We start from the raw sequence: 26,075 nt of genomic DNA on the forward strand, positions 1-26,075 counted from the left end.
ACTATTGTGACCTACAATGTAGGCAACTCAACCCAAACAACCCTGAGTATAACCCAGAGCTGAGAGTCCTCAAAGACCCTCTCAGTAGGCCCATATTTTATTAAAACATGTTTAATTTATCTATATTTCTATTATTTGTATTAAAACTTTGCACGGTTTACGCCTGTGGCAGATACAAAGCCCCTCAGGGGTTGTGTTTGCCTGCCCCCTGGTGGTAACACACACCCACTTCAGGCATGAGAGAAATCATCTCATTTTCTTGATGAGAAACCAGAGGCCCTGGGAGGTAAAAGGACTTCCCCAAGGTCAGTGTTTTAAAAGGCAGAATTAGAGTCCAAACTTTATCACTCCTCTTCATGTTTTGTTCTAACCAGATGGAGAGAGCTGAGGGAAGTTTAAACAGGACACTTAATGGATACAAAGTAGGGAAATCCATTTACTTCACCTCTCTTAAGCAATAAAACCATTTTCCTTTGGGAATGAAGGGGGTTTAAATTGCTAGGCCCTCCACCACCTGGCTAACCTTCCATGGCACCAGATACTAATGGTTGTGGCAAAAAAAAAAGGAAGTCTCTAGATGCTTGTGACGAGACAGGCCTGAACTCCCCCACAGGTGGAAAAAGCCAAATCAAACCACGTTAAGAAAATCCTGATTTAGGAGTCAGGAAGAACATTTTCTACCAGGAAAGTGGGCAAAGTGAGATAGAAGGGATAAAAGCCCTCTCCCCCGGGGTCTTGGTGGGCTGGGGATGGAACCCTGAGTTTGTGGCTAGATAAACTGCTTGGAATTTCAGTTATGTCTCTCACTTGCTGTGATCTTAAGCTAATCTTCAGAGACTCCATTTTGTCATCTTTAAAAGCCAAGTTTGAGAACAAATACTTAGGAAGACAAAAAAAAAAAATTCTATTTGAGGGGCGCCTGCGTGGCTCAGTGGGTTAAGCCGCTGCCTTCGGCTCAGTTTATGATCTCAGTGTCCTGGGATCGAGGCCCGCTTCAGGGTCTCTGCTCATCAGGGAGCCTGCTTCCCCTTCTCTCTCTGCCTAGCTCTCTGCCTACTTGTGATCTCTCCCTGTCAAATAAATAAATAAAAATCTTTAAAAAAAATTCTATTTGAGTCCCAAATATCCAGATTTTCAAAAGTCAAAGTATTTTGTGCATAGCAGAATTTTATATAAATGCAACTTGTGCCCATTGCACAAGGAACTGGGGATAATGTCTACAGCATTTTAAAGACAGCTTCCAAGTCATGATGGCTCTGCTGTAAACAAGGCTCTTAATGTCTCTGAGCCCCACTGGATTCATCTGAAAATATAAATATGCACTTTACTGGTTAATAATGAGAGTTTGTAGAATGATGTCTAGATGTTCAATAAATGGTAGTTGAATTTAAGATGAAAAGAGCCAACCCTCAATTTTCTTCTTGTCATTGTTCACACTGAAACTGTCAAAGGCACCGGGCAGGAACCAGAGAAAAAACTCAGGTCAGTCCATCTAACAATTTGGTTAGAAGTTTGGTTGGCACCCAAGATTATGACTCTGTGGATTTCTGGAAGGATAAATTGCTCTTCAGTAAACCCAGCTCCATTAACACGACGGGATGATTAGGCTCTATTTAGGAAAGTATCTGTCTTTTGAAATTTAGGAAAGGGAGTTTGCTGATTTTTAGGGTTACCGGACTATCTTCTATGGAACCAGACTTGGGAGCTTTCCCAGCATGCGGGAAGAGAAGGGTCTAATGTAGAAGGGGGACAAATAGGTGTGCTTCTGGAACCCCCCATCTCTGGCTCAACCTGAGCAGCCATGTTTTTACATGATTTTATTTGTAGCAAAAAGTTTCTGCTCTAAGACACTTGTTAACAATATGATGGGAATAGAGCTTGGCCCGACTGAGGCCTGGTGGTAAGTCCCACCCTGATTCGTTGGGCCTTCTGATATGTTACAGAAGTGGCACCATGAATGCCGAAAACTTGTCTCTCAGTGAGGACTGATAATAAGGCAAGAGGCTGAGTAGGAGTCACAGGGAGAGATCTTTCAAGCAGCTGACATGACAAGTCGCATACTTCCTTTGTGCCAAGGACTGACTCATGGCAAGGATTAATTCAGTTAATGCTCATAATAACTGCATGATGTACATGCTTTCATGATCCCCATTTTACAGAGGATACAGACACGGAATGGGTAAAGTACCTGAAAGTGAATGGTGGAATCCAAGGAAAAGCCCCATTCTGGCACCAAAATCTGCCCTGTCAGCCTCTATGCTGTGTTGTGTGTCCGTATAAGCGGGCTGTGTGAAGAACCATAACAACGAGGAAAACCATCAGCTCCAGTGTTGTGAGGAGTGTGGCACTGGTGGACGTGAGATCATAGGCCATGCCAGGTTGGAACCTCTAGTCAAAACACGCTTCTCTAAATCTCCTCCCAAGGAAGCCCTACCTGGGCAGAGGCTACAGCGATGTCCCTCACATGGGCCGCTACAAGGGAAAAATTCTTCTAGATTATTCTGACCTAAAAATTCACATGTATCGCTATACTTTATAAATGGGATTTATATTTTAAAACTATTTCAATATTAAAATGGTTAACTAGGGGCGCCTGGGTGGCTCAGTGGGTTAAGCCGCTGCCTTCAGCTCAGGTCATGATCTCAGGGTCCTGGGATCGAGTCCCACATCGGGCTCTCTGCTTGGCAGGGAGCCTGCTTCCTCCTCTCTCTCTGCCTGCCTCTCTTCCTGCCTCTCTGCCTACTTGTGATCTCTCTCTCTGTCAAATAAATAAATAAATAAATCTTAAAAAAAAAGAAAATAAAAAAAAAAATAAAATGGTTAACTAATCAGTGAAATTACCTCAGCACCACCACACCCAGTAAAAATGACCTTCCCATGTTTATCCCACAGTCTCATGTCCTCTCAGGGAAGCACAACTGTACAAGTTGGGAAACCTGTCCGCCACGCCTGTTGGGTAAATTTTGGAACTCTGTTCTATTACTCTCCAAAACAAATCCCCCATTCCTGGACCATCTACTTTCCCTACACTGACCTAACAGTGGGGCAGGGGTATTGTCTCATTGTGGAAGAGGGAGAGTTATCATGAAGTTAATAAAGTGTTAAGATTCAGGCCCCTTACTCATACAGTAATGTGGTGTCCTAGTCCTAAGATTCTGTAAAGGAAAATATTTTAAATCAGCTCAGACCTCTCTTTCCAGTCCTGTTTCACCTCTGTTACTGGCTCTCCGCTTGTCAGGTCAGAGGACAGTGGAGTAGCCCCGGGCATTTTGAGGATCTGTCTGAAGAGCATATGATTCCAGGATGTGATCTGTGTAAGTGAGATATGGACACATGTATGTCGTCCGCGCCGCCGCCCCAGGAAGGGCTCCGGGAGACGCCTGTTCTTCACGCTGACCCGCCCTGCAACGTCATGATGGGACAGTGGGCACAAAACCAAACGACAGATGGATGTGGTTCCACAACAGCCAGCTTTAGAGACATTTGGTCGTGGGTTAAAAAAGCAAGGATAGAAATGAAGAACACCAAAAGCAACTCCGTGGAAATTTATTCCAAATCTTAGAGCTCCTATTTGAAAGAAATCTTTGAGATTTCCCAATTTCAGGAACCCTGGACATTCACAGAGCAGAAGCAAAAAGAGGCGTGAAGCTGAAAGAAATGTATAAACGGTCGATACTATTTTGCTCAGCCATGCTAAAGGAAAGACTAAATTATCTTTCTATGGTCACTATAAAAATGTATTACACCGTCAAAGTTGAATGCGGAAGTAATTGAAGAGTATATAGCCAAAACTTTAGGAAAAAATTATTTTCTAGGTGTGTCAGGCAGTTAATGAGTAAAATGCCCTGACTAGATTTTTATGCTTGTACAACTTGTTGGCTTTTTTAGTTTTGTAATTTCTTGGAGTACTCTTTTGTAAATATTTACTCTTATATTTATTTTTGTATTCTCTTTTTTATTTGTATTCTCTTTTAAGGAGGGTGACTAATTTTCATAAGTTTCTGGTCCCATCAATTTGTATCTGCCCCTCCTGCCTCCACACCTCACACCCCAATTTCCTCAGACTATATGTATGGTCTGGTAAGGTCCCCATTCCTAGTTATTAGATGGCTGTATCTTTTTTTTTTTTTTTTTTTTTTTTTGCTGTATTTTTCCATGGTGGAAAAGACAAGGGATCTAACACCTTTATTATAAGAACATTAACCCCCTCCCATGACCTAAGCACCTCCCCAAAATCCCACCTCCAACTACCATCACAAAAGGCATTAGGATTTAACACATAAATGGGGAGGGGTGACAACATTCAGACTTTAGCAATTTCAGGGGTCTGCTCAGACATCACCATTCTCAAGAATCCTTCTTTGGTCACTCTGTCTCAAATTGAATATCCGTCCTTTCCAATTACTACTCCTTTATACCACTCGGCTTCTGCACTTAGACCTACCATAGTTGTGTGTCTCCCGCCACAATATAAGCTCTGTAAGCTCTGTAAGAGGGGTGACATAGCCTGTTTTGTTCACTGCTTTATCTGCACTATTGAGGTCGGTGACTGGCTCACAGTGGGCACTCAAAAAATTATTTGTGGTTTGGGGGCACCTAGGTGGCTCAGTCGGTTAAGCCTCTGCCTCGGGCTCAGGTCATGATCTTCAGGGTCCTGGGATCGAGCCCCCCTGCATGAGGCTTTCTGCTCAGTGGGGAGTCTGCTTCCCCCTCTCTGTTTGCCTCTCTGCCTACTTGTGATCTGTGTGTGTGTCAAATAAATAAATAAAATCTTTTTTTTAAAAAGTATTTGTGGTTTGAATGAATAAAAATGTGGGAGAGAGAGAGATGGCCAAATCCATCAAAGAGGTGATAAAATGAGAACTCCTTGGGGTCAATAAACACCGCGAACATGCATTTCAAAGAAGTAGCAGGAACAGCCCCCATATTCTTTTGGTCCCTATGCATTTGCCCACTTGAGTCAGTTGCATTTTTCATTTTAACGGGTGATAATTCCAGCAATCTACTCTTACCTTTCTTGGAGGATTCCCAGATAAAACAATCTAAAGTGAGTCGACATTGTATTTTGAAAAACTGACAGTTTTAAAAGTCAAGACCCAAGTGTCCTGGTAAATATCTGCCTGCCCCACGGAGAGAGTCTGCAAGAAACGTCTGTGGCCAAATCCCCATGGCAAAGTGTGGTTGGCTCCTTAGCACAGGATGCATGAAGATTCCTGAACACAACAGCCTCTCAAAGCCGGGGCGTGCTCTGCGAGGGGCAAGGTCTCTCCAGGCCACCACTTAGAGCACCTAGAGTGCGGAAGTCTTCCCTAATCCATTCTGCGCAGAAAAAAAAGGCCAAAGCCAGATAGAGAAATAAGGCCTTAGCTTCTCCAGGACTTGACAAGCCCATAGGAGACAATGATCATTTAAATTTCCTGTTAGTCCTTTAGCCAGTCTCCTGTAGGATTCAGCTCTGGGCTGTGCTCAGACTACTAATACTGGACTGATTGGAGATTCAGAAGCTGGCTAGGAAGTTACAAATCTGGAAGGGGAAAGAAAAGAAAACAAAAAACAAAACCCACACACTGGGTTTTCCCATCTTGTGCCAATACTGCCACCTAGTGTTATAAATACAGAAAAGGAATTCTGCTCAGTAAAAATCCTCACAAGGAAGTCCAAAATTAGGAACACAGCTGCACTCTAGGCTCTTTGTCAATTTTCTAAGATTGTGTCAATCCGTTTTCATCTCAAAAGCCGATGGAAAGATTTTAGAAAATAGCTTCTTTATTCTTTCTTCCAGAACTCAGCCATCACTATTCAGCCCAGGGTTACACATGGATTGTTTCTGTTTGTCAGCCACTTCTCTGAGAGCTTTACAGGAGTTGACTTGGATCTTGGTCCCAGGAAGCTCATGAGATATAGGCTATTAGTAACCCACCTAGTGTTTTTTGTGTTTGTTTGTTTTTTTTTCCACACATGAGAAGAGTGCGTCACGGAGAGGAAGTCAGTCAGACAAGGTCATACATCTAGTAGACCCTCCCCCCCCAAGAGACCCTGTGACTTCCGATATTCACTGTTGTCTAACCCTTGCACTGTCCTGACCTCATACGTGGTGCTAATTGCCATTAAGGTGGTACAAAATAATTAGAAAACTTGGATCCAACCCTCAATGGACAAAACAATACAGCTCTTTATGGAAAGAGCAAAAATCCGGGTAAGATCTTTTGCTGTATCTGCTCACCCATGGCTTTTCCCATGGAGATATAGGTCTCTGGAAGTTCAAGTTCTTACCCCCAACTGTGTTATAACCAAACAATAGAGTGATTCCCACTGCTAATGCTCCAATTCTCCAGCAGGTGTAAATCCTCTTCACCTAGGGTAATAAAAACACATTAAAAGGATGTAAGATGGGAAAATGCACATAGGAAAAGACAGACCTCAATTCCAGTTCTGGTCTGAGACACCTTAATTCAATTCAATTTGCTTCTTTGGGTTTCAGTTGCCAGGACTGTAAACATTTTTAATCCCACCTTTGAAAATCATGCTGCCACCACAGTTTAGGAGAAAAAAAAATTTAAAGAAACAGATGCCCCCAATATTAGTATTTATGTGTAAATCATATACAAGTATTAGAATAGGTTTAAATAACCTATTAAAATTAGGCTTAAAATGTATTAAAATAAGCTAAATATGAAGGTAAATAGATTGATATAAAAAGCAGTTATTTTAAACCATTTACTAGTAATCAACTTTCTTCCCTCAAAATTTTTATTTTTTTAGATGTTTTTGTGACCACAAGGATGAATGACTAATCCCTAATTTTATAAAATACCTTGGTTCATTGATTAAAGAAAAAATTAGAAGAAAAAATTGGAAGATTTGGGTATGAGCTAGCATATGGGAATTCTCGGTCTGCATGGGTGTTACAAATAGGCACGTGGAGAGATTGTCCTTGGTTGCACCTCAATCCTGACACTCATTGCTCAATTCTACCATTTAGGCAGAAGTTTTGTTAAAAATGAGCTGGTAGGGGCACCTGTATGGCCTTGGAGCTGCTGGGTGACTCACTGGGTTAAAGCCTCTTCCTTTGGCTCAGGTCATGATCCCAGGGTCCTGGGATGGAGCCCCACATACGGATCTCTGCTGAGCAGGGAGCCTGCTCCCCCTCCCCCACCGCCTACTTGTGATCTCTGTCTGTCAAATAAACAAATAAAATCTTTGAAAAAAAAATGAGCTGGTAAACTGGAATTAAAATGAAAGCTTTTAAAAATGAGTTGATAAATTTCATCCCATTATAATCATTCATTGAACCTTGTTTGGGTATGCTTAAACAAATTACTTCAAACTCTGAAGTGTGTAATTTGAAAATATTTTTAAGCATATTAGTTTCCAGTAAGAACTGTTATGCATGAAATATTTACTTTTTTTTTTTTGCAACAAAACCCTTTAACAACAGGAACTGTCTAAACATGAATTTTCAAGGTATTCTATGACCTATGCTTTTTTCCAAAGGAGTTATTTTTTATTTATTTTTAAATTAGCTCCTTTATTGTACAATAAGATTATTATGTTTTTGTACTTTAAATATCTGCTAGGAAAACCACAGATAGCCAAGGAAAAGGCACAGGTCAACAAATCTGGACCACTTTTCTTGCAAAGGAAAAAATGTGTAACATCTTCAAGTTCAACTACTGCCAAATGGAGTAAAGAAAACAAAAACATCAAATGTTATTGCCATCAAGGATAGCAAAATAAAAAATTTAAAAAAAAACACACACCAGATTTTCATGGTCATTCTCTATCTTATTACAAAGTGTTATTCTAGTCTAGTAAACATCTTGTTTTTAAAGAGTGGGAAAGCATTTGCCAGGGTCTGGGCGGTGGGGGAAATCGGGTGAGCTTCCTAAAAGAGTATTAACTCTCAGTGACAAGACAAATTAGGTCTGAGGATCTCGTGTATAAAATGGCGACCACAGTCGATAGCACAGTATGGTAGAACTGAAATCTGCCGAGAGGAGAACTTAAATGTTTTCACCCAAAAAAACGGAACAAATACAACAGTCTCCCCCTTATCCTCAGGGAATACTTTCCAAGACCTCCAGTGGATGCCTGAAACCACAGGTACTATCGAATCCGACATATACTATGTTTTTTCCCAGCACACATCCTAAGATAATGCTTAATTTATGAATTGGGCACAGTAAGACATTAACAGTGACTAATAATAAAATAGAATTATAATAATGTACTGTAATAAAAGCTATTTGAATGTGGTCTCTCAATTATTCTACCCTTTTTCTTGCATTGATGGAGGTGATAAAATGCCTAGGTAATGAGATGAAGAGGTGAGCCACAGGCACACTGTGAGGGAGCATTAGGCCACTATCATTTTCTGACCATACATCACAAGTCGAAAGGAGGATCATCTGCTTCCAGATCCTGGGGCGTGGAAGAGGCTGTTAACCGAAACCTCAGAATGCAAAAGCCAGGATAAGGGAGCACCACTCTATGCGGGGTGATGGATAGGTTAATTGACTCAACTGGGGGCCTCCTTTCACAGTATATATGTGTATCAAATCGCTGGAAAAGGATCTTTATAAGATTAACGTTTGTGAATTTCTGGCTACAATCTCAAGCTAAAACTTGGGGGAAAATAATGTAAAAATAGCTAAACAATAATTATAGAAAACTCTCTGTACCTATGTCCTATAATCTCCTTCTTATTCCAAAATAGTTTCATCAATGTGTAAACATGCACAGTTTTACCATAAATAATTTGTAATACAAAAATAATTTACTGCTGCTTAGATCTGCTGGGTTATTTCCCTTTTGATGGCTCATAAAGAAATAGTTCTTCTTGTAGTCCATCACCGAGACAGACTTGAGCAAATACCACACACCGAGCTATGGCGCAGATAACCTTTGCAAACTGTAGCAAACCTACAATGAATTGTTTGTTTTCATGCTTGTGCCTTCTTGACTTAAGCAATGTTTCCTCTGCCTCTCCACTTGTTGCCAAAGGAACACACGGGTGTGTCGGTTTCTATACTCTTGCCAGCCTTGCTGCTATTTTAACCTCCTGAGGAAGAACAGGATTTGTCTCTCCACTGTCTGCAAAAGACACCTGTAAACATGTACCCTTGTGGTATGTTTATGTGGTATGTAAAGGACAGATTAAATCTTGACTTTAAACATCACTGACAAATTCGTAGAGGTTCTTCTTCATGCTCCATTGTTTTCAGACCTTGCAAGGTGATGCCACGAGTACATTGTACATGCCAATTGGGGCACCATCGTCAACCTCTGCACAGTGTGGAATTCCCAGTCAGCCCTTGGATACTCCATGGTTTTTGTGCCATACGGGTCTAACACACATCAAGATGGCAGGGATGTGCCAACCCTTCTCTGAACTATTAGAGAAGCTTGAAGTTTTTCTTTTGAAGTGTAAAACGTAAATGAATGGGATATATTCTTCCTACAATACAGTGGATCATCTTGCTGGCTGCTCACTGCGGAGACCGCTCCCACAAGAAATGCTTCGAGATCTAGAAAAGCAGGCAATGTCCAAGTCACTGGAACCACTACCACCACCGCCGCACTGAAAATTCAATCGACTGAAACTACAAATGCCATTTTATTAATCTTTTAGTGATGAGCACACATGTATAAATACAATTTGAGAAAAATATTTTGTCAGAATCATCCTAGTATACTCCCTTTAAAGAGGCACGAGGGGAGGATATTAACTCCTATGTGTAGCGGGTAAGTAGCAAAGTGGCTGGGAATGCTGAATGACGCCCTATCCTAATCTCTGGAACCTGTGATTGAGGACCAAGGGCGTAGAGATGACCTTCTGCTAAAAGAGCAGACAGGCTGATCAAGGGAGTGACATATTTGAAGAGAAGGGATGGATGTTCAAGCAGAATCCTGGTTGTACTGCATGGACCTCCATGCCATTGATCAGATGGGGAAGGGGACACCCCAGGATAGGCCACCATGTAGGGTTAACCAACTGGAAAGACCAGAGAGGAAAAGAGGGCTGTAGTGAACGTTAGTCTAGAAACCAGGGGGAACAAAGTGATTCCATGGCCCACCCCAGGGCCATGACTCTGCCCCGAGGTAAACAAGGCCAAAGAAGAAGAGGGGACACAGAAAATTCTGATTTGACTGGATTTACACCTGAAAAAGCTGCAGAGAAGAAATAGACTAGATTTTTCTGCCTTTAGACGGACTGGGGCTGTAAGTAAATATTAATTTCAATGACAAAAATCTTAATTTTTATAGCTAAACTTCATCCTATGAAAACATCACGCTTGCTCTCGTGTCCCTGGCAGGTAGTGAGTACTCAGTAAACACTTGTTAAGTGAACTCAGGTAGTGGGAGAGGTTCTTTCCTGTCTTCTCTCCTGTCTGCTCCCATCTGGTCTCCTCCGCAGCCAGGAGCTAAATTCCCCAGACGAGACCTTATACATAATCAGAATGGAGGCATCGTGGCTAAAACCTCATTATACATCTGAACTTGAAACTGCCACAAACTTGGCATTTTATGACTAAGGAATCGTAGGGAGCTGTCTGATTTGGAGGCAAGAAATGGATTTAAGGGCAAAGACTTCCTCTGGCCATCTTTGACTGATGTTTTCCTGCTGCCATAGAACAGGTCAGAAAGGTGAATGAGCTTTTGACAAATGTAAGAGGGATGCTCTATTTAGCCTGAAGTGGCAACAGTCAGATCAATGCCTCCCACACGGTTCTGGGACACTGAAGTCATTATGGATCTAATAAGGCATTTTAGCTGGAAACAAACAAAATCAACAAACAAACAAAAACACACAAAAAAAACTAGCAACAAGTACTACACAAAATACGTAAGCTAAAAGCCTGAATTAACCTAGAAATTATTACTGCATCATTTTCCTGATTTCTGCCAGGTCTCTCCTATGGAATGGTAAATAAACCCTATTTTTTTCTCTAATCTAATTTTAATAGCAAGATGCTTTAATAATCTTCCACAGGATTGTGTTATGAAATGGGTGTTGAAAATACTTACTGTCCAGGAAGAGCTTTGAGGATCTTGAATAGAGAAAACTCTAAGGAGCTTCACACACAGTTGTCAAACAGAATCTTCAAGAGAGTTATGGAGTCAACTGAATGTGTTAAACGATATCATGGGATTATAGCATCTAAAATCCATAATCTTAAAAAGCTTAAAATTTAATCATAAAAGATGAGTATTTAACCCATGATTTTCTTTCAGGAATTTTTATCTAAGAAACCTGCAAAAGAGATTATTTTTGCACACTTCTATAGAAACAAAGTATTCACAAATTATCCAGTTTCCCAATTTTTCACCTCATCACCACCATGAGCTGATCTTTTGTATTTGCTTGAACAGTTTGTTTTCTATCAACTACTCCCTCAAATGGTCCTTGTTGGATATGATGAAAGGAAATACCTCATCCCTTCCCCTGTCTCTTCTGTATTGTTAGGAAACACACTAACAAGGTTTTAATTATGAATGCAAGACAGGGTCTTGCACAATGCAAATACTCAATCTTCTAGAAAATTCATAAAAGCTAACTGTGGTACGTGTTGTGGTTGGCTCCCCAACTTTATTCAATCATACGCCAATGGGCAATCGCATGATTTAGAAGTGGGACCCTACTTAAGGGGGTCCTGATTACCAGAAGATGGGATTACCCTTGTTTCAGATACAGGCAAGTAACCTAAGTCCAGCCAAAGGAGAGAGAGGTTTTTCTAAAGGCTCCTGGAAAAGTTCCCCTACTCACTTAAGAGCAGTGAGGAGTCAGTCTCTTTTCCAGTGCATATGAATGAGGAAGCATGAAGCCTGTCAACCATCTTGTAATCATGATAGTAACTACCCTTAGGATGAGGCCACCCTCATGGATGGCGAAACAGCCTCAGATGAATGGCCACGAATGGGTCTTTGACGACATTATTGAATCCACCTTCCTGACATCCTCTCGGGTGAGGAAGTGAACTTTAATTTGATCATGCAAATGAACAATGGACACCATTTTTAAAATCTCAATTCAGCTACCTTTAGAGACTTCTGTTCACATGTCAGCTTTACAGTGTGTCTAAAACAGAACTCATCCCAAGCAACAGCATCTGTCTCTGACCTACACAACGTTGAGGTCCCAGAGCTATTCTTTCACTACCGTTTAGTCTTGTCCCATTTCAGAGTCATCGTCTCTCACCTTAGTCCTTCTTGCCGCCTCCCCACCCTAGGCCAGACCCACAGAGCTTCATGGACACCCTACCACACACAGACCCATCAAGGGATCTTCCCATTCCCCTGCAAAATGGGCCAAACGAGGTGTATGGTTTTGTTTTTGGTTTTTTTTTTTTTTTTAAGATTTTTTATTTATTTATCTGACAGGGAGAGATCACAAGTAGGCAGAGAGGCAGGCAGAGAGAGGAGAGGAGGAAACAGGTTCCCCGCTGAGCAGAGAGCCCGATGCGGGACTCAATCCCAGGACCCTGAGATCATGACCTGAGCCGAAGGCAGAGGCTTAACCCACTGAGCCACCCAGGCTCCCACGATGTGTATGGTTTTGATGGGAATGCAAAGTTAAGGAAGCCGACTCCGGGAGTTGGACCTCCACTCACATGGTGTTTTGTTCCTTCTACATAATTTGCCAAGATTGTATCTGTTCTTAAAGATGCCATTCAAATATCAATTCAGCTGCTTCTACTCCCTTAGTGTAAAGGCCTCGTGGATTCTCACACATTGTAGTGCCCTGGCCTCTCACACCAGGTACTAGAATTTTTTTTTTTAAAGATTTAATTTATTTATTTGACAGAGATCACAAGCAGGCCGGGAGGCAGTCAGGGCAGGGCAGGGCAGGGAGCAGGCTTCCCGCTGAGCAGAGAGCCTAATGCGGAGCTCTCTCCCAGGACCCTGCGATCATCATCTTAGCTGAAGGCAGAGGCTTTAACCCACTGAGCCACCCAGGCACCCCCAGGGACTAGAATATCTAGAGAATGTGCTCCTCTTCTCTGCAGGAGAATAGGATTGCTTTGTATTCCTCAAATATACTCCCAGCATCGATGTGTTTTAGGACAAGAATCTCAAAGCTGTTTTTTTTCCTGTCCCATACTTATGGATTTTAAAGACAAATTATGGTTTTTTAAAGCCATTTTTACTGATATGACCTGGGACCTGTACTAACATGCATTTAATCCCTCTTCCAGATTGCAGGGATGGATGTTAATGAAGAATCCCAGCCTTGCCACATCCTAAGAGACAGGTCCCTCAATTCTAACAGGCAGTGCTGACTAGTCCATGTGTGGTTTTTGGAATATAGATCATATTTTTTTTTTTTTGTGGTGTTCACCCTGTGATATAAATGAACATTAGGTAAAGAGCCATGAGTACACTCCTGAATAGAGCAAACTTTCATGTTACTTTCTTTCTGCATCCAGCACTGCACCAGTTCCAGGCTTCTCAGGAAGGCGTCCTTGGACATCTTCTCTAGTCAGAACCCAGGGCAGGTCTTCCCGATTCCTAGCTGAAGTTTTTTCTATCGACTGGCGGCCCTATATTTTCTCTCTGGCCTGACCTCCTGAACTCCAGACTCGCATAGCCAGCTGCCTCCTCGACATGGTCATTAATCATCTATAGACTGTTCAGCCTGACCATGTTTAAAGACCAAAGTTCTGACCTCCCTGTCCCCCTACCCCAAATGTGTTCTACCCACAACCTTATCCATTTCAGAAAATGAAGATTTTAATGTTCAGCTCTTCAAGACAACCCTTTAGACTCTGACCCTTCCCTTTCTCTCCCGAGTCATCAGATTTGTCAGCTTCACCTTCAAGACACGTAAACACACTATCCAACCTGCCCATTCTTCCTTACCTCCCCTGCCCCTACCCTGCTGAAGAAAACATCTTCTGCCTGCACAAATTCAATAGCATCCTGACTTGTCGCCCTGCTTTTACCTTTGCCCTTCTGCCATCTGTTATTCACACAGTGGTCTGTAGTCCTTGTAAATTGTAATTCATTTCCCTCCTCTGCTCAACCCTCCAATGTCTCCTGATCTCATTCAAAATAGGAGCCAAAATCCCAGAACCGTCCGCTGACCTGGGCCCTCCCTCCTCTCTCTCCTCCCATTCCAACCCCATGGTTGGTTCTTGAACACATCAAATATTCTACCCTAAGACTTTGGCACGTGCAGTTGTCTATGTCTGCAATGCTTTCCCTCAACGATCTGCAAGGTTTGCTCCCTCATCCCCTCAGGCTTTGGCTCAGAGGTCAAACAGGCAGCCTCTGACAACGCTTATAAAAAAGCATGGCCAAACTCCCACTGCCAGCACGCGAGGGTCCTCCTCACACCATCACCTGCTCTCCATGAACCATATTGGAGGTTACCTTTTTGCGCCTTTTTTTGTCTTTCTCTCGCCCAACTAGAAATCTAAGTGCCATTAAAAGCAAGACTGAATTTATGTGTAGCTCTGTCTACCGTGCTGAAAACTGCCTGGGACATAAAGTATGAATAAAAAATGTTGCATGACAGCATCTCTCCTTGTTCTTAGATGAAGTGACACATACTCATGGGGTATACAGAGGTCCTGTAGAACCAGCGTCTTAGAAGAAAACCTCTGAAAAATGTCCTAACAATTTGCACTAAAAAAACTTACCACTGAGCAAGATAATGTGAGAAACATTGAGAAAAAAAGGCCTAAAGTCAACAGAACAGATTAAAAGTTAAGAGACTTAGATGAGAAGGACGAAAAGGATGTCGGATCAGAAAGTTAAAATCACCACGTATGAACTAAAGCTTGCACTAGAGGCCTGCGCAAACAGAATTAACAGGACTGAAATCGAAGCAGGGGTTTATTTATTAATTTTCACAGCTACTACATATTGAGGGCTACTGAATGTCAGGAAGAAAACAAGGCAACAGAAATTGATTTTGCGGGGCACCTGGGTGGCTCAGTGGGTAAAAGCCCCTGCCTTCAGTTCAGGTCATGATCCCAGGGTCCAGGGATCGAGCCCCACATTGGGCTCTCTGCTCAGTGGAGAGTCTGCTTCCTTCTTTCTCTCTCTGCCTGCTTCTCTGTCTACTTGTGATCTCTGTCAAATAAATAAATAAAATATTTAGGAAGAAAAAGAAATTGATTTTGGCAAGCACGCACAGAAATGGACAAGGCCACGTACTGCTCGTGGGATCTAAGCTGGTGGCATCTTTCTGGAAGCCACTTTGGCAGTATGTATCATGACAGCTTTAAAAATGCATATTTTAACCTGAGCTTATAGTCTGAGGCAATAATCTCATATCTATGACAATATAAAGAAATAGGAGTCCATCACAGGATTTCAATTAGAAATATATTTATATGGATATAGCTAATCATATTATATATATTAAAATGTTCATTAGAAACAAATGAAATATACCCAGAATTATCAACTGAACATTAAAAGCTCCAAACAATGGAGCACTAGGCAACCATTAATAAATAGAAACAATTTTAAGAACACAGAAAAATTCACAATCCAATGCCAAGAATGCAGGGTAAATATATACAGAATGAGTTCAAACAGAGTTCTTGTCTTTGGAGTTTGGGAATTGGGTGTTATATTTATGTTTTGGGGCATTTGATCAATTTTCTTCAATAAGCACAATCTTTTTTTTTTTTTTTTTAAGATTTTATTTTTAAATAATCTTTACAACCAGCATGGGGCTTAAAGCTATAACCCTAAGATCAGGAGTCATATGCGCCTAACTTCTGAGCCAGCCAGGTGCTCCAATAAGCACATTCTTTATTTCAGATTATTAAAGTAATAAGTACTACAAAACAAAAGCAAACTAAATTTTTAATACTTTCCCACATTACAGTTTATTTCTAACTGATTCCAAATACAGTTCTCATACCCTAGAATTACCCATCCTGCTCTGACTATAATAAAGGATTCACGCGAGTTGATATTTTTGCTCAAAACATGCTCAAGTTTTATATTCTTGCCTCACCATTCCAGATTTCTAAAACAAAGTACATTTGGGTTTTTTTTTTTCCCCCTCTATAGATTTTCTAAACCCATTGCTATTTTCCTTTATCACTGGGGAAGCAGAAGAATAAAAAATTTATCGAAAAGATCCAACAATTCACTATTCATTCTCCTCTTACCGTAGAAGGGTACGGCATTCAGAAACAACCTTCCATCAAAAACAAAGTTGGTAGTGAAAGTTTTCCAGTAAAACAATATGAAGATTATGGTGGTAATTTCATAGGTAATCACACATTTCCAACTTGTCATATTGTATGGTTTAAATATGTGAATTTAGTTATATGTCACTTTTTATCTCAGTAAACATGCTAAATAAAAAATATCAATAGAAGTTTAATACTGAAATGGGAGTAAAAGGTCTGGGAGGTAGACAAACACATACATACACACAGAATAAAAAAAGAGAACCAGTCCTTAATGGTTCAGCAAGTTTATTTACAAACACAGTGGAACAGAAAGGCTTACTAGTTCCTGGAGAAAATTTCTGGTATACAAACCATGATGATTCTGTATTAATGAAAAGAAGCAGCTTTCTATTGGGCATTGCTTAGTGATCATTCTGGTGAAGAAAATAGAGATCCCCTCACCAAGCAACTAAAATGTTACATATGCTAAAAAAATTTTTTTTCAAAAGCACAATATTACATAGATGAAAAGAAGGACACAGAAAGCAAATTTGTGGGTAGATTTTAGTGAAATTTCTATACGGTTCTGCATTATTTAGTATACATAAACAGAGCAATCACAATTATATATTTATATTAACTATTTCAAATAATGTTTCAGAACTTTAAAAAAAAACAATAAAATAACCCTCTTCGAGACACCACTAGAAAGTCAAACCTGATCATCATCAGCGTCAAAAATATTTCATTCTTATTTTTCCCTTGTGCTTTTAAGATGTTGAATTCAAAAAGTAAATCCTGCACTTTCTGTCCCCCCAACACACAAAATCACTTTCTTATAAATAAACAACAAAAATACAGGTGCTACCAAGACTATAATGCTCTGATGTAATCTAAAGAGGCAAAAAATTAAAAAAAAAAAAAGTGTTATCCTTTTAAAAAAAAAAAAAAGAACAAAAAAGACATACAACACATATTTATAGATCTACATCAGCAGCAAACACCTCTTCTTCTATCTGCAACAGTGCTTTCGTATGGAGGCTTACATCACATGGCGGTTGGCCGTCCAGCTGATCAAGCAAGGAGAAAAAAAGAAAAATACTTAGGATAGAGAAATAGTTGGATATCACCACCCGGGGTGTAGCAGTCATCACTCAGAGATGGCCCCGTGAGGTAGAAAGAGTGACCTTGTACTCACTTAGGATAAAGCTGGGCAAACAAATCACAGCCTTGGTTCTAAAATCATTTCTTTGCAAAAATTAAGTAAAAATAAACTGCTGACATAGAAATAAGTTACACCCAACTCTCTATTATTTGTACTGGAGGAGGCAAAAGCATGGGCAATTTCCCCCTGAATATTCCAAAAATCAGTTCTATTTGGCCTGGGAATTTGATTCAAAAGAGAAAAGCGCACACACATACACACACTCCCGCCGTTGGATGCCCAGCCTTGCCGCTCTCCAACCTCAGTGGTCACATCCAGAAAAGAACTGGACGCCGGGGAGAGAAGGTTCCCATCCCGCTGACAGATAAAAGAGAGTTGACTGGGCTGAAACCGTTTTCAAAGCACTCTTCACATAAAGGGCCATATAAATACCTCAGAGTTCAAAAGCAAATGGTTTGCTGATACCACTTGTAACACCCTTTCACAATAAGGAAGAAACACATGTTACTACCATCAAGCTTCAAAGTATCAACAGCAGTAATGGTTGTCTTTACGTGGCTAGAAACGATACGCAACACATTGGAGCTATCCTAGGTTTTATAACACACAAACGAAAACATGCTTAGACACAGATGAGCATGTCAAGTTTTTGAAAAACTCAGTTTTCCCAAAAGTGACACCGAAACACCATATAATCAGAATTCGTGTTCTCCTTTTAAAAATATTAATCATACTAACACAGGCTTATAGAGTAGCAAAGCACAAGCTGTTCTCCACTCCCTCTGTCAGACCACGGTGTTTCAAGTTGGTCATGTTCTAAATCACAGAAGCAAAGCCCACTGTGAAGTGACAGAAATCTGCTGATAATGAGGGACTGATTCCTAGCCACGAACCAGAGTACAGTCTACACAGAAGGGTCATTTTAAACTGTCTGTATAAGTTTATTGATAGCCTCACATCATTAGAAGTTCCTCCACACGCAGAGCAGACAGCAGAGGAGGCCGTCCTGACTCAGGCACGCGTCCCTCTCCAGCCCCTCAGCCCCTCAAGCCTCCCGAGAGTGGCTGGAGTCTGGAGCCCTGACCCATTCACCATACCCACTTTGAAAGGGCTGGGGGGGGGGGGGGTGACACACGAAGCTTCCTAAAACCTAGAATTCTAAGGCAGGGAGCCGGAGGGGGACACAGCTGCAGGTTCAGGGAAATGCATGGGAGCCCGTGGCCTCCTTAAAAGACAAGAAATTTTCTCCCTGATTTGCTCTCTTACATTTGAATCTGAGATAGCAGTCGTTGCAGTAGAGCTGGTGGTTTCTGATTCGGACTTCAGCTCCTGAAGAGGAGCCTCCGAGGTCACACGAACAGGCCACACACTGAGGGACAAGAAAGAACAACCACAGTCAGTCAGTTTGCGAACTCCGGTGGCACTCCCAGCAGGGGGGAGAAATTGAGCAGAATGCAGCTTCTAAGCTCTTAGATATGTTTCAGCAAAGGAAAAAAAAAGAAAGAAAGAAAAGAAAAAAAAAAGGAAAAGCCCCAAAGATAATTAGTAGATTAAAATCAAGCCTGCCAGAGGAGACATTAAAGAATTCATAAGTCTAATTTTAAGAGCCAAAATGATCATTCTAAATATACCGAAAGAGTAAAATTGATCTGCTGATTGGCTTGAAAAAACTGAGTCTTCATTTCTTGCAGCAGAATGTGAGAGGGTAAGGCATCACGGGGAAGAACTAGAGAATGAATGAGGAGTGGGGTTCTGGCACTGTCCGCTGAGGTGGGCAATGTCCAGTGGCCCACGGCCCCCACCTGGTGAGTGTTTGCACACGGCACCTGCACTTCCAGGCTGTGTATTTTGGTTCCACATGCTCAAACACTGGTTATTTGGACTGGTTCTGTTCTGCCCGGGAACTGCTCAAGGCAGCGATACGCAAGCTTAAACAAGCTGTGCTCTGCAGGACTCCAGAGATAAGAACCAGGGTCTCTTTCTAGCCCAGTGCAAGTTCTAGAATCACATAGAGAGGTGTCTCTAAAGACAAAATAAAGTAATTACAGGCTTAGTTCTTTTGTGCAAATCCCATAAGGTGTGGCAGGCTTTGCAATCGTAAAAATGTTTGGCGATGCTCTTCATTACATACTCTCTCTATCAAAGCTATGGTTCCGACACTCCCAATTGCACGTCCCCATGCCGTTAATAATGCTGGGAAATTATATTTCAAGCAGGCCTATGACAGCGTGTTAAAGAAAGGATTTATAAGCTGTAAATTTTACTCACAGAATCTTAACAGACTGAAGACCAGGAATGCATAGTGTCTCTAGATTTAATTTTTGTGACTAGGTTCAAGATTTGAGAACAGGCAATTTGCGATTCAAAGTGCAGCACAGACTGACAAAATGTAGCACCGAGTTTGTTAGTGGGACATTCACACCCAGCGCGCCAAGAAGCCATGCGCTCTCCAAGCAAAGCTTTGCGGACCTGCAGGCTGTTCATCTTGGTCTCACCTTAAAACAATGCAAATGATAACAAAGACCCAGGGACTCGATGATCATGGCAGCTCCTTTGCCCAGAATGTTATTACAGTAGGAGCACACGCGCTTCCCACTGACTGACCTAGACGCGGAACGAGAATGGAAGGGAGGCTTTCATCGGCGCAAATCAAGGTTACTTAAAATCACACTCTGGCATTGACATTAATTAATAATTACTTAGGGAAGCATAGATCTGTGGGAGGAAAACTATCACCAACCAATCAAAGCATGCTATGTTGTACCTCGAAAGAGCTCTGTGGTGGTTCAGAAACCCTTTACACCTACTCACGTAAATTAACAATTTCAGTGTAATTAGTCCATTCCCTAACTTCTGATGTTATTCTCCTGAGATCACATCTGTATTCAGCACAAGTCTTTCCCTCCTCTAACCAGCCAGTTCGCCTGCCAAAGCCCGGCCCCACTCCTGTCACACCCGTCAGGACGCTAGGACAGCAGCCCCAGCTCCACCCAAAAGGCGCTACGTGCTTCTTCTACCATCCTAACCTTATTTTCCCATCCTCCTCTTCATTCACCTGCTCTTCTAGTGACACAGCAGGACCAGAGCTTTCCTGGGGGTGTCTCTGGCTTCCAGGATGGCCTCTGGGAGAAGATGACAAGTGGCTGGCAGCTATCATGGACATAAGTATTGGAGGGTGTCTACTCTCCTTTGGATGCAAGTCTCTCCTGCAAGTCTTTCCAGGTGGGAAGGTAAAAGTCACTTAGTACCACTGCATCCCACAGTACTGGCCCAGGTTAGTGACAGTGAAAGTACAGAACTGCCAAGTACCTCACATAAGAGGGCAACCTCCAAGACAGAGACCTTTCCAGGGCAGAAAAGCCAACAGCCTGTGTCCCATCTGTCCTCCTACAGTGGAGCTCAGTAAGCAAATGCACACTCTCTCCTCAGGCTCCCTCCTACTGGGGAGCCTTCATCTCTGACCAACATTTACCACACATGTGTGCCCCTTCTTAGTTCAAATCCCATGATATACATTTTAGAGATCCTGGTACAAGCAACATTCTTTTAGATGGATATGTTTTCCTAACAAAATCCCTTGACAGCTAAAAAAAATTCCAGTACCTATCACTGTGTTTTTACTTTTCAGTATTTCACTTGCAAAATCCCATAAGCCAATAGCACTCCCTTCGGAAGAGAGCAGAAACACTGCTGAACATGGCTTCACCAAGCACTGACAGTCTGTAGAGAAGCTACCCAAACCTCAAACCCCAACACATGTTGAAATCTGGGCATTACTCCACGTCAAAAGACAAGTTGAGTCAAGACCTAGAGCTATAACTCTTCCCCAGTTCCTGCTGCATATAACCTATAGAACTCAGCTGACCTCGTCCGAGCAGAATGTTGGCAAACTAGATAAGAAGCCAGCAACGGTTTTGAAAATCAGAAACAAAACAAACAAACAAACAAACAAACAAAAAGAGCAGTATCTAACTACTTAACATTTCTCTACCCAGCTTGTTAAAAGTTCCGCAGACAATGGAGCTTGATTATAATGCTTTCCTTTTCGACTCAGTTCCTATAAAACGAGTTTATACTACAGCCTCAATAAAAATAAAACATTTTACAATGCTGCTTTTATTCATAAATTGCAAATGCATTCACAAGCTACTGTGTATTTTTAAGCTTCCACACTGAGAATTATACGAGTATGTCTGCACTGACCACAAGCAAAAGCAAACGAGACAGGGGCAACGAGGTACATGTTTTAAAGGTCTCCCATGGCTTCACGAGACACCTATAAATGTTCTTGGGGTAGCATGGAAAAACATTATGAAGGCTTTAATAGAGTTTGGTAAAGGAGCACTGAATTTCATAGATTCCAAAAGGCTTGTTTTTGGTTTTCACTAGAAAATTTGGACAAGACTTTGGGGAAAATTTTAATGAAAAAAATCTCCCTGAGACTAAGGTGCTCACCTGTTGCGTAGCTGGGAGCTCGGTTGCGAAGTTGAAGGAGAATGGCTGCGTGGTGTGGGGGAAGGCGAAGTGGTGGTCTTCACAGACCCCGCTGAAGGAGGGGGGATGCTGGAGGATGGGTTGCGCATGTAGGCCCGGTTTGAGGTGGACACCAGCTGAGGTGGGGGCCGACTGAAGTCTTGAACGGAGGAAGAAGCACGGACTCCTGAAGACTGATTGAGCCAAGGGGATGGTTTCCAAGAATTGGATCTTGGGGAATCCAGGTTATCTAGAGATTCACCTCTGAAACATGGAAAGAGTTAATTAAGATTATATAATACAATGAGCTAGAATCCATATATCATTAGAGTCCCTAAAACATCCATTTTATGTTTAGTTAAGTAGGTAGTAATCTAACAGTTACATTTAAAATTACCTTCAATAACTAAAGTTTCTTTTCACCAGAATCACGATGTTTCAATTAATCTTCATTTATGTTTACTTTTTTCACTTGGTGCTTAAAGAAAAAACACCGAAGTGGAAAAGACAATACTAAAAAAAAAAACTTTTTTAAATAAATTACTATAAAGACATACATTCCTTCTTTAAATCTTCAACAGATCAGATACATCAATCTTAATTTTTAAAACCCAACCAAAAAAAAAAAAAAAAAAACCCACCACTTTAGACACTTACATATGTCAGGTATTAGACTAAACACTGTCACAAAATTTTTGACTCATTTAATCTTCACTATAGGCAGGTTTTTTTGGCGGGGGGGTTATCTCACACAAGTTAACTTGCCCATAAGAGAAAGAGCTAATTAGTGGTAGAACTGGCTTTCAAACCAGTATCTCCCTGATTTCAGAATAATCCAGACCATTCCTACTATGCAGTCCTCACTCTCACCCCAAATCCTGAATTTAATCAACTGTCTAATGTACATCTCATAGAAGCATTCATTAACCACTCCCCTTCAACTGAATATGCATTTAAAATAGAACTCGGGCACCTGGGTGGCTCAGTTAAGTGGATGACTCTGGGTTTCTGCTTAGGTTGTGATCTCAGGGTCCTGGGATGGAGCCTCGCATTGGGCTCCACAATCAGTGCAGAGGCTGCTTGGGATTCTCTCTCCCTCTCCCTCTATTCTCTCTCCCTGCTTTCTTCCGTTGTCTCTCTCTCTCTCTCTCAAATAAACAAATGAAAAAGATGCCCAAAAATCATTGAAAAATAAAATAGAGTTTAGCTCACAAACTGACTTAAATGTAACTTTCAGAAAGTTATATTTAATTGGGGATAATTTCAGATTTAAATATAACTTTCAGAAAATCTCTCTAAGTCAAGTGCTTACATCAATTCTGATCTACAGAGATTGACTCCAAATTATAAATGGTTTATTTTGTTATTACATTTAAAACTTGATCTTTTATCCCACGTTTGAAATATGTATTTTTTTTCTTTTTAAAATAACAGAAATACTACCTCATCTTGATGAGAAAGACCCAAACAATATAGAAGGGTATCTGAGGGAAGAATAAAATTTCCCTCCATCCTCACTTATCACAATTTACCTGCCCTAATTCCTGGAGGTGGCCACGGTTAACTTCGGGACTTTTTCTGTTTACACACAGATTTTCATACAGAGACCAGCTGACATGAGTAGAGCCACGTCTATATACACCTGTAATGTGTTCATGAGTTTAACACTCTTAAACAAATGGGATTACTCTACAATGCATACTCTGCATAACTGTTTTTTCCAGGTACGATGTTATCCTAGAGTTATTTTCATGTCAGTTCATGCGATGGATGGTACTTCAGAGTCCCCCAGGGAATCATCCTCCTGGCATTCCTGCCACTGTGCGCCCCCCTCCCACTGATTCTCTCTTGGCCATGTGACATGTTAGGCCAATGGAACATTAGCAAACATGATACAGATGGAGGTTTGAGAAACACTTGTCCATTAGGGCTTATTCGCCTGCAAGGTTTCCTCTTTGGATCCAGGTGCCATGTCCTGAGGCAGCCCGAGCAGCTGTGTGGAGAGGCCATGAGGAAGCAGAAGCTCCCGGCCAACAGCCCCTGATGAGCTCTCAGGGCAGCGTCAGCATCAGGGGTTCAGCAATTTATGGCTCACCTTCAGGAGATGTACAAATCGTAAGCTAAGGGCATTTTTAATTTTCAAACGGTCATAAAAACAACAACAAAGAATATGTGATAGAGACTGACATGGCCTACAAAGCCAAAATTATTTACTATCTGGTCCTTCATCCCCCCCAAAATTTTGTCAACCCCAGTTCAAAAGGACTTTAACTGTCCAAGGGACCCCACCAACATCATCCAAAGAGCTGTCCAGTCAATTTTGATACAAATTGTGATAAGGCAAAATATGAATACAACGATAAAAGAGGCACTGCCGTATCATCCACCACCTCAAAACTTAGTGGGCTGATCCGTGTGCTGCTCTTTATTAGGCAAGTGCTAAGTACTCGTATTAATAGATACTCTGCTTCTTTTCTTTTTTGCTATTGCCAATAATATTTAAGCATATATCCTTTGACATATCTCTGCATACTTATCCAAATCCATTCAGAATATAAAGGGTCAGGAACTAAACTTCTCACAGGGTATGGACATTAAAACTTTTGCTTAGTAAACACCGAAAAACTTTCCACTCAACTGGGGACAAGAACTCCTGTTTCTTTATACCACTGTCAATACTGGATTGAGTTAGTCAATCATTTAAATCTACAAATCTCATAACGAGATATGGGATTGTTGTTTTAGAAGAAGTGCTGATTTTTTTTTTATAAGATTTTATTTATTTATTTGACAGAGAGAGAGATTATAAGTAGGCAGAGAGAGGAGGAAGCAGGCTCTCCGTGGAGCAGAGAGCCCGATTCAGGACTCAATCCCAGGACCCTCAGACCATGACCTGAGCCAAAGGCAGAGGCTTTAACCCACTGAGCTACCCAGGCGCCCCAGAAGTGCTGATCTTTTAAATATTTACTGACTTAGTTTCTTTTTCTGTAAAGTCTTCTGCTCATATTGCCTATCTATATTTCTATAAAGTCATCAAACTTTATTTACTGATTTACAAAAGTTACTTGTACATTAGCCCTTTTGAACATGTTATAGATTTTCCTCAGTTTGTCACTCCTGAAAATACTAAATAAAAGTAGCTTTAGTACTCATTTACCCAAGATACATCTTTTAGAATATTCGTCTTCTCATCTCTAATTAATTTATATCTATATATTTTTCTTGAAGTTACAAAAATTGGGTTTCGTACTTATGAACACTATTATCTTGAATCCAATCAAACCATTATCTCATTATAAATAAAAAGAGGCTTAATTTTATTTTTCAAGGAAGGACATTCAAGTGCTTGAACTGTACATCAGAGTTCCACATTCCACTCTGCAACCTATGGCCATGTGGTTTTGTCCAAGTGTATTCCGGACCTGAGCCACCATTTCTCCATATGGAAAAAGAGCATCACTACCCCTGCCTCCAAACATTGTCCCCAGAGCAAGTCAGATGATGGAGATTAGTAACAGGCATATCGTGGGGCACTTGATACGCACTGGGTAACATATGCCTGATGACATTCATTGTACTTTCCCCTCTCCGCTCAACCTCAGATAAGACAAGAAATTATGACATCTCTCCTGTCCAGGGTAACCAGCATGTCTAGAAATTAAACATCTGCTTCAGAGCACAGAAGAGGAAATAACTCCTAAAACGTCCCGCACCTTCTCATAATCCCAGGCAGACAAATCGGCTCTTTATTTACGCTGGAACTGCGCTGTCGGATCCAGCTGCTGTCATTGAGAAGAGATGTTCTCTTCCTCATTTCTTGAAGAATTTGTTGTCTCTCTAACTCTGCTTCCGATGGGCCTTGTTCCTTCTTGGAACTCCTCTGTGATGAGCTAGTGCTCCCAATTTGGTCTAAATATTTATTGCCTCCTAAATTAAAAACACATCAGAAGCTGTAGGATTAGCACGTTATTAAAGGCGGGTGGGGAGGGAAGGAATGTGGTTACATCTCCAAATACAATGTAGCAAAAGACGTGACATTGTACACATATGCTAACATCAGTTCTCAATGAGACTGCTGCATGGGAACATAAAAGTAAAGTCTGCTATTCCTGGAAATGCCAATACCACACCCAGAGGCACGCCACAGAACATGCTCCGGAAGACTTACGGAGGCCGCCCAAAAAGGAAACAACCAGCACTGACTTCAGCGCTATCAAGTTACAAAGTGCTCGTCTAGATATCGTTTCTCTTCCACTTGTCCCTTCCTTCCGAAATTAAATCAATCAAACACACACTCA

At 41.3% G+C, this 26,075-nt stretch overlaps 1 protein-coding gene across 12 annotated transcripts in view; it reads right to left on the reverse strand.

The window, feature by feature from the left end:
* Positions 1 to 16,428: 16,428 nt before the first annotated feature.
* The window catches only part of LMO7 (LIM domain 7), a 217,253-nt gene continuing 207,606 nt past the window's right edge, over positions 16,429 to 26,075 (reverse strand). For 11 of the 12 annotated variants that reach the window (XM_059144334.1, XM_059144333.1, XM_059144330.1 and 8 more), the window contains 5 exons: positions 25,491 to 25,704; positions 21,760 to 22,041; positions 19,800 to 19,908; positions 18,571 to 18,673; positions 16,429 to 17,209 (listed from right to left, as the gene is read on the reverse strand). In XM_059144334.1, coding sequence (XP_059000317.1) covers positions 17,187 to 17,209; positions 18,571 to 18,673; positions 19,800 to 19,908; positions 21,760 to 22,041; positions 25,491 to 25,704 — 731 coding nt within the window. In that variant the 3' untranslated portion in view covers positions 16,429 to 17,186. The remainder of the gene's footprint in view (positions 17,210 to 18,570; positions 18,674 to 19,799; positions 19,909 to 21,759; positions 22,042 to 25,490; positions 25,705 to 26,075) is intronic. The other variant, XM_059144336.1, reaches the window with a different exon arrangement.

Source organism: Mustela lutreola, chromosome 13, assembly GCF_030435805.1.
Source record: "Mustela lutreola isolate mMusLut2 chromosome 13, mMusLut2.pri, whole genome shotgun sequence".
In the NCBI taxonomy this organism is placed as follows: domain Eukaryota; kingdom Metazoa; phylum Chordata; class Mammalia; order Carnivora; family Mustelidae; genus Mustela; species Mustela lutreola.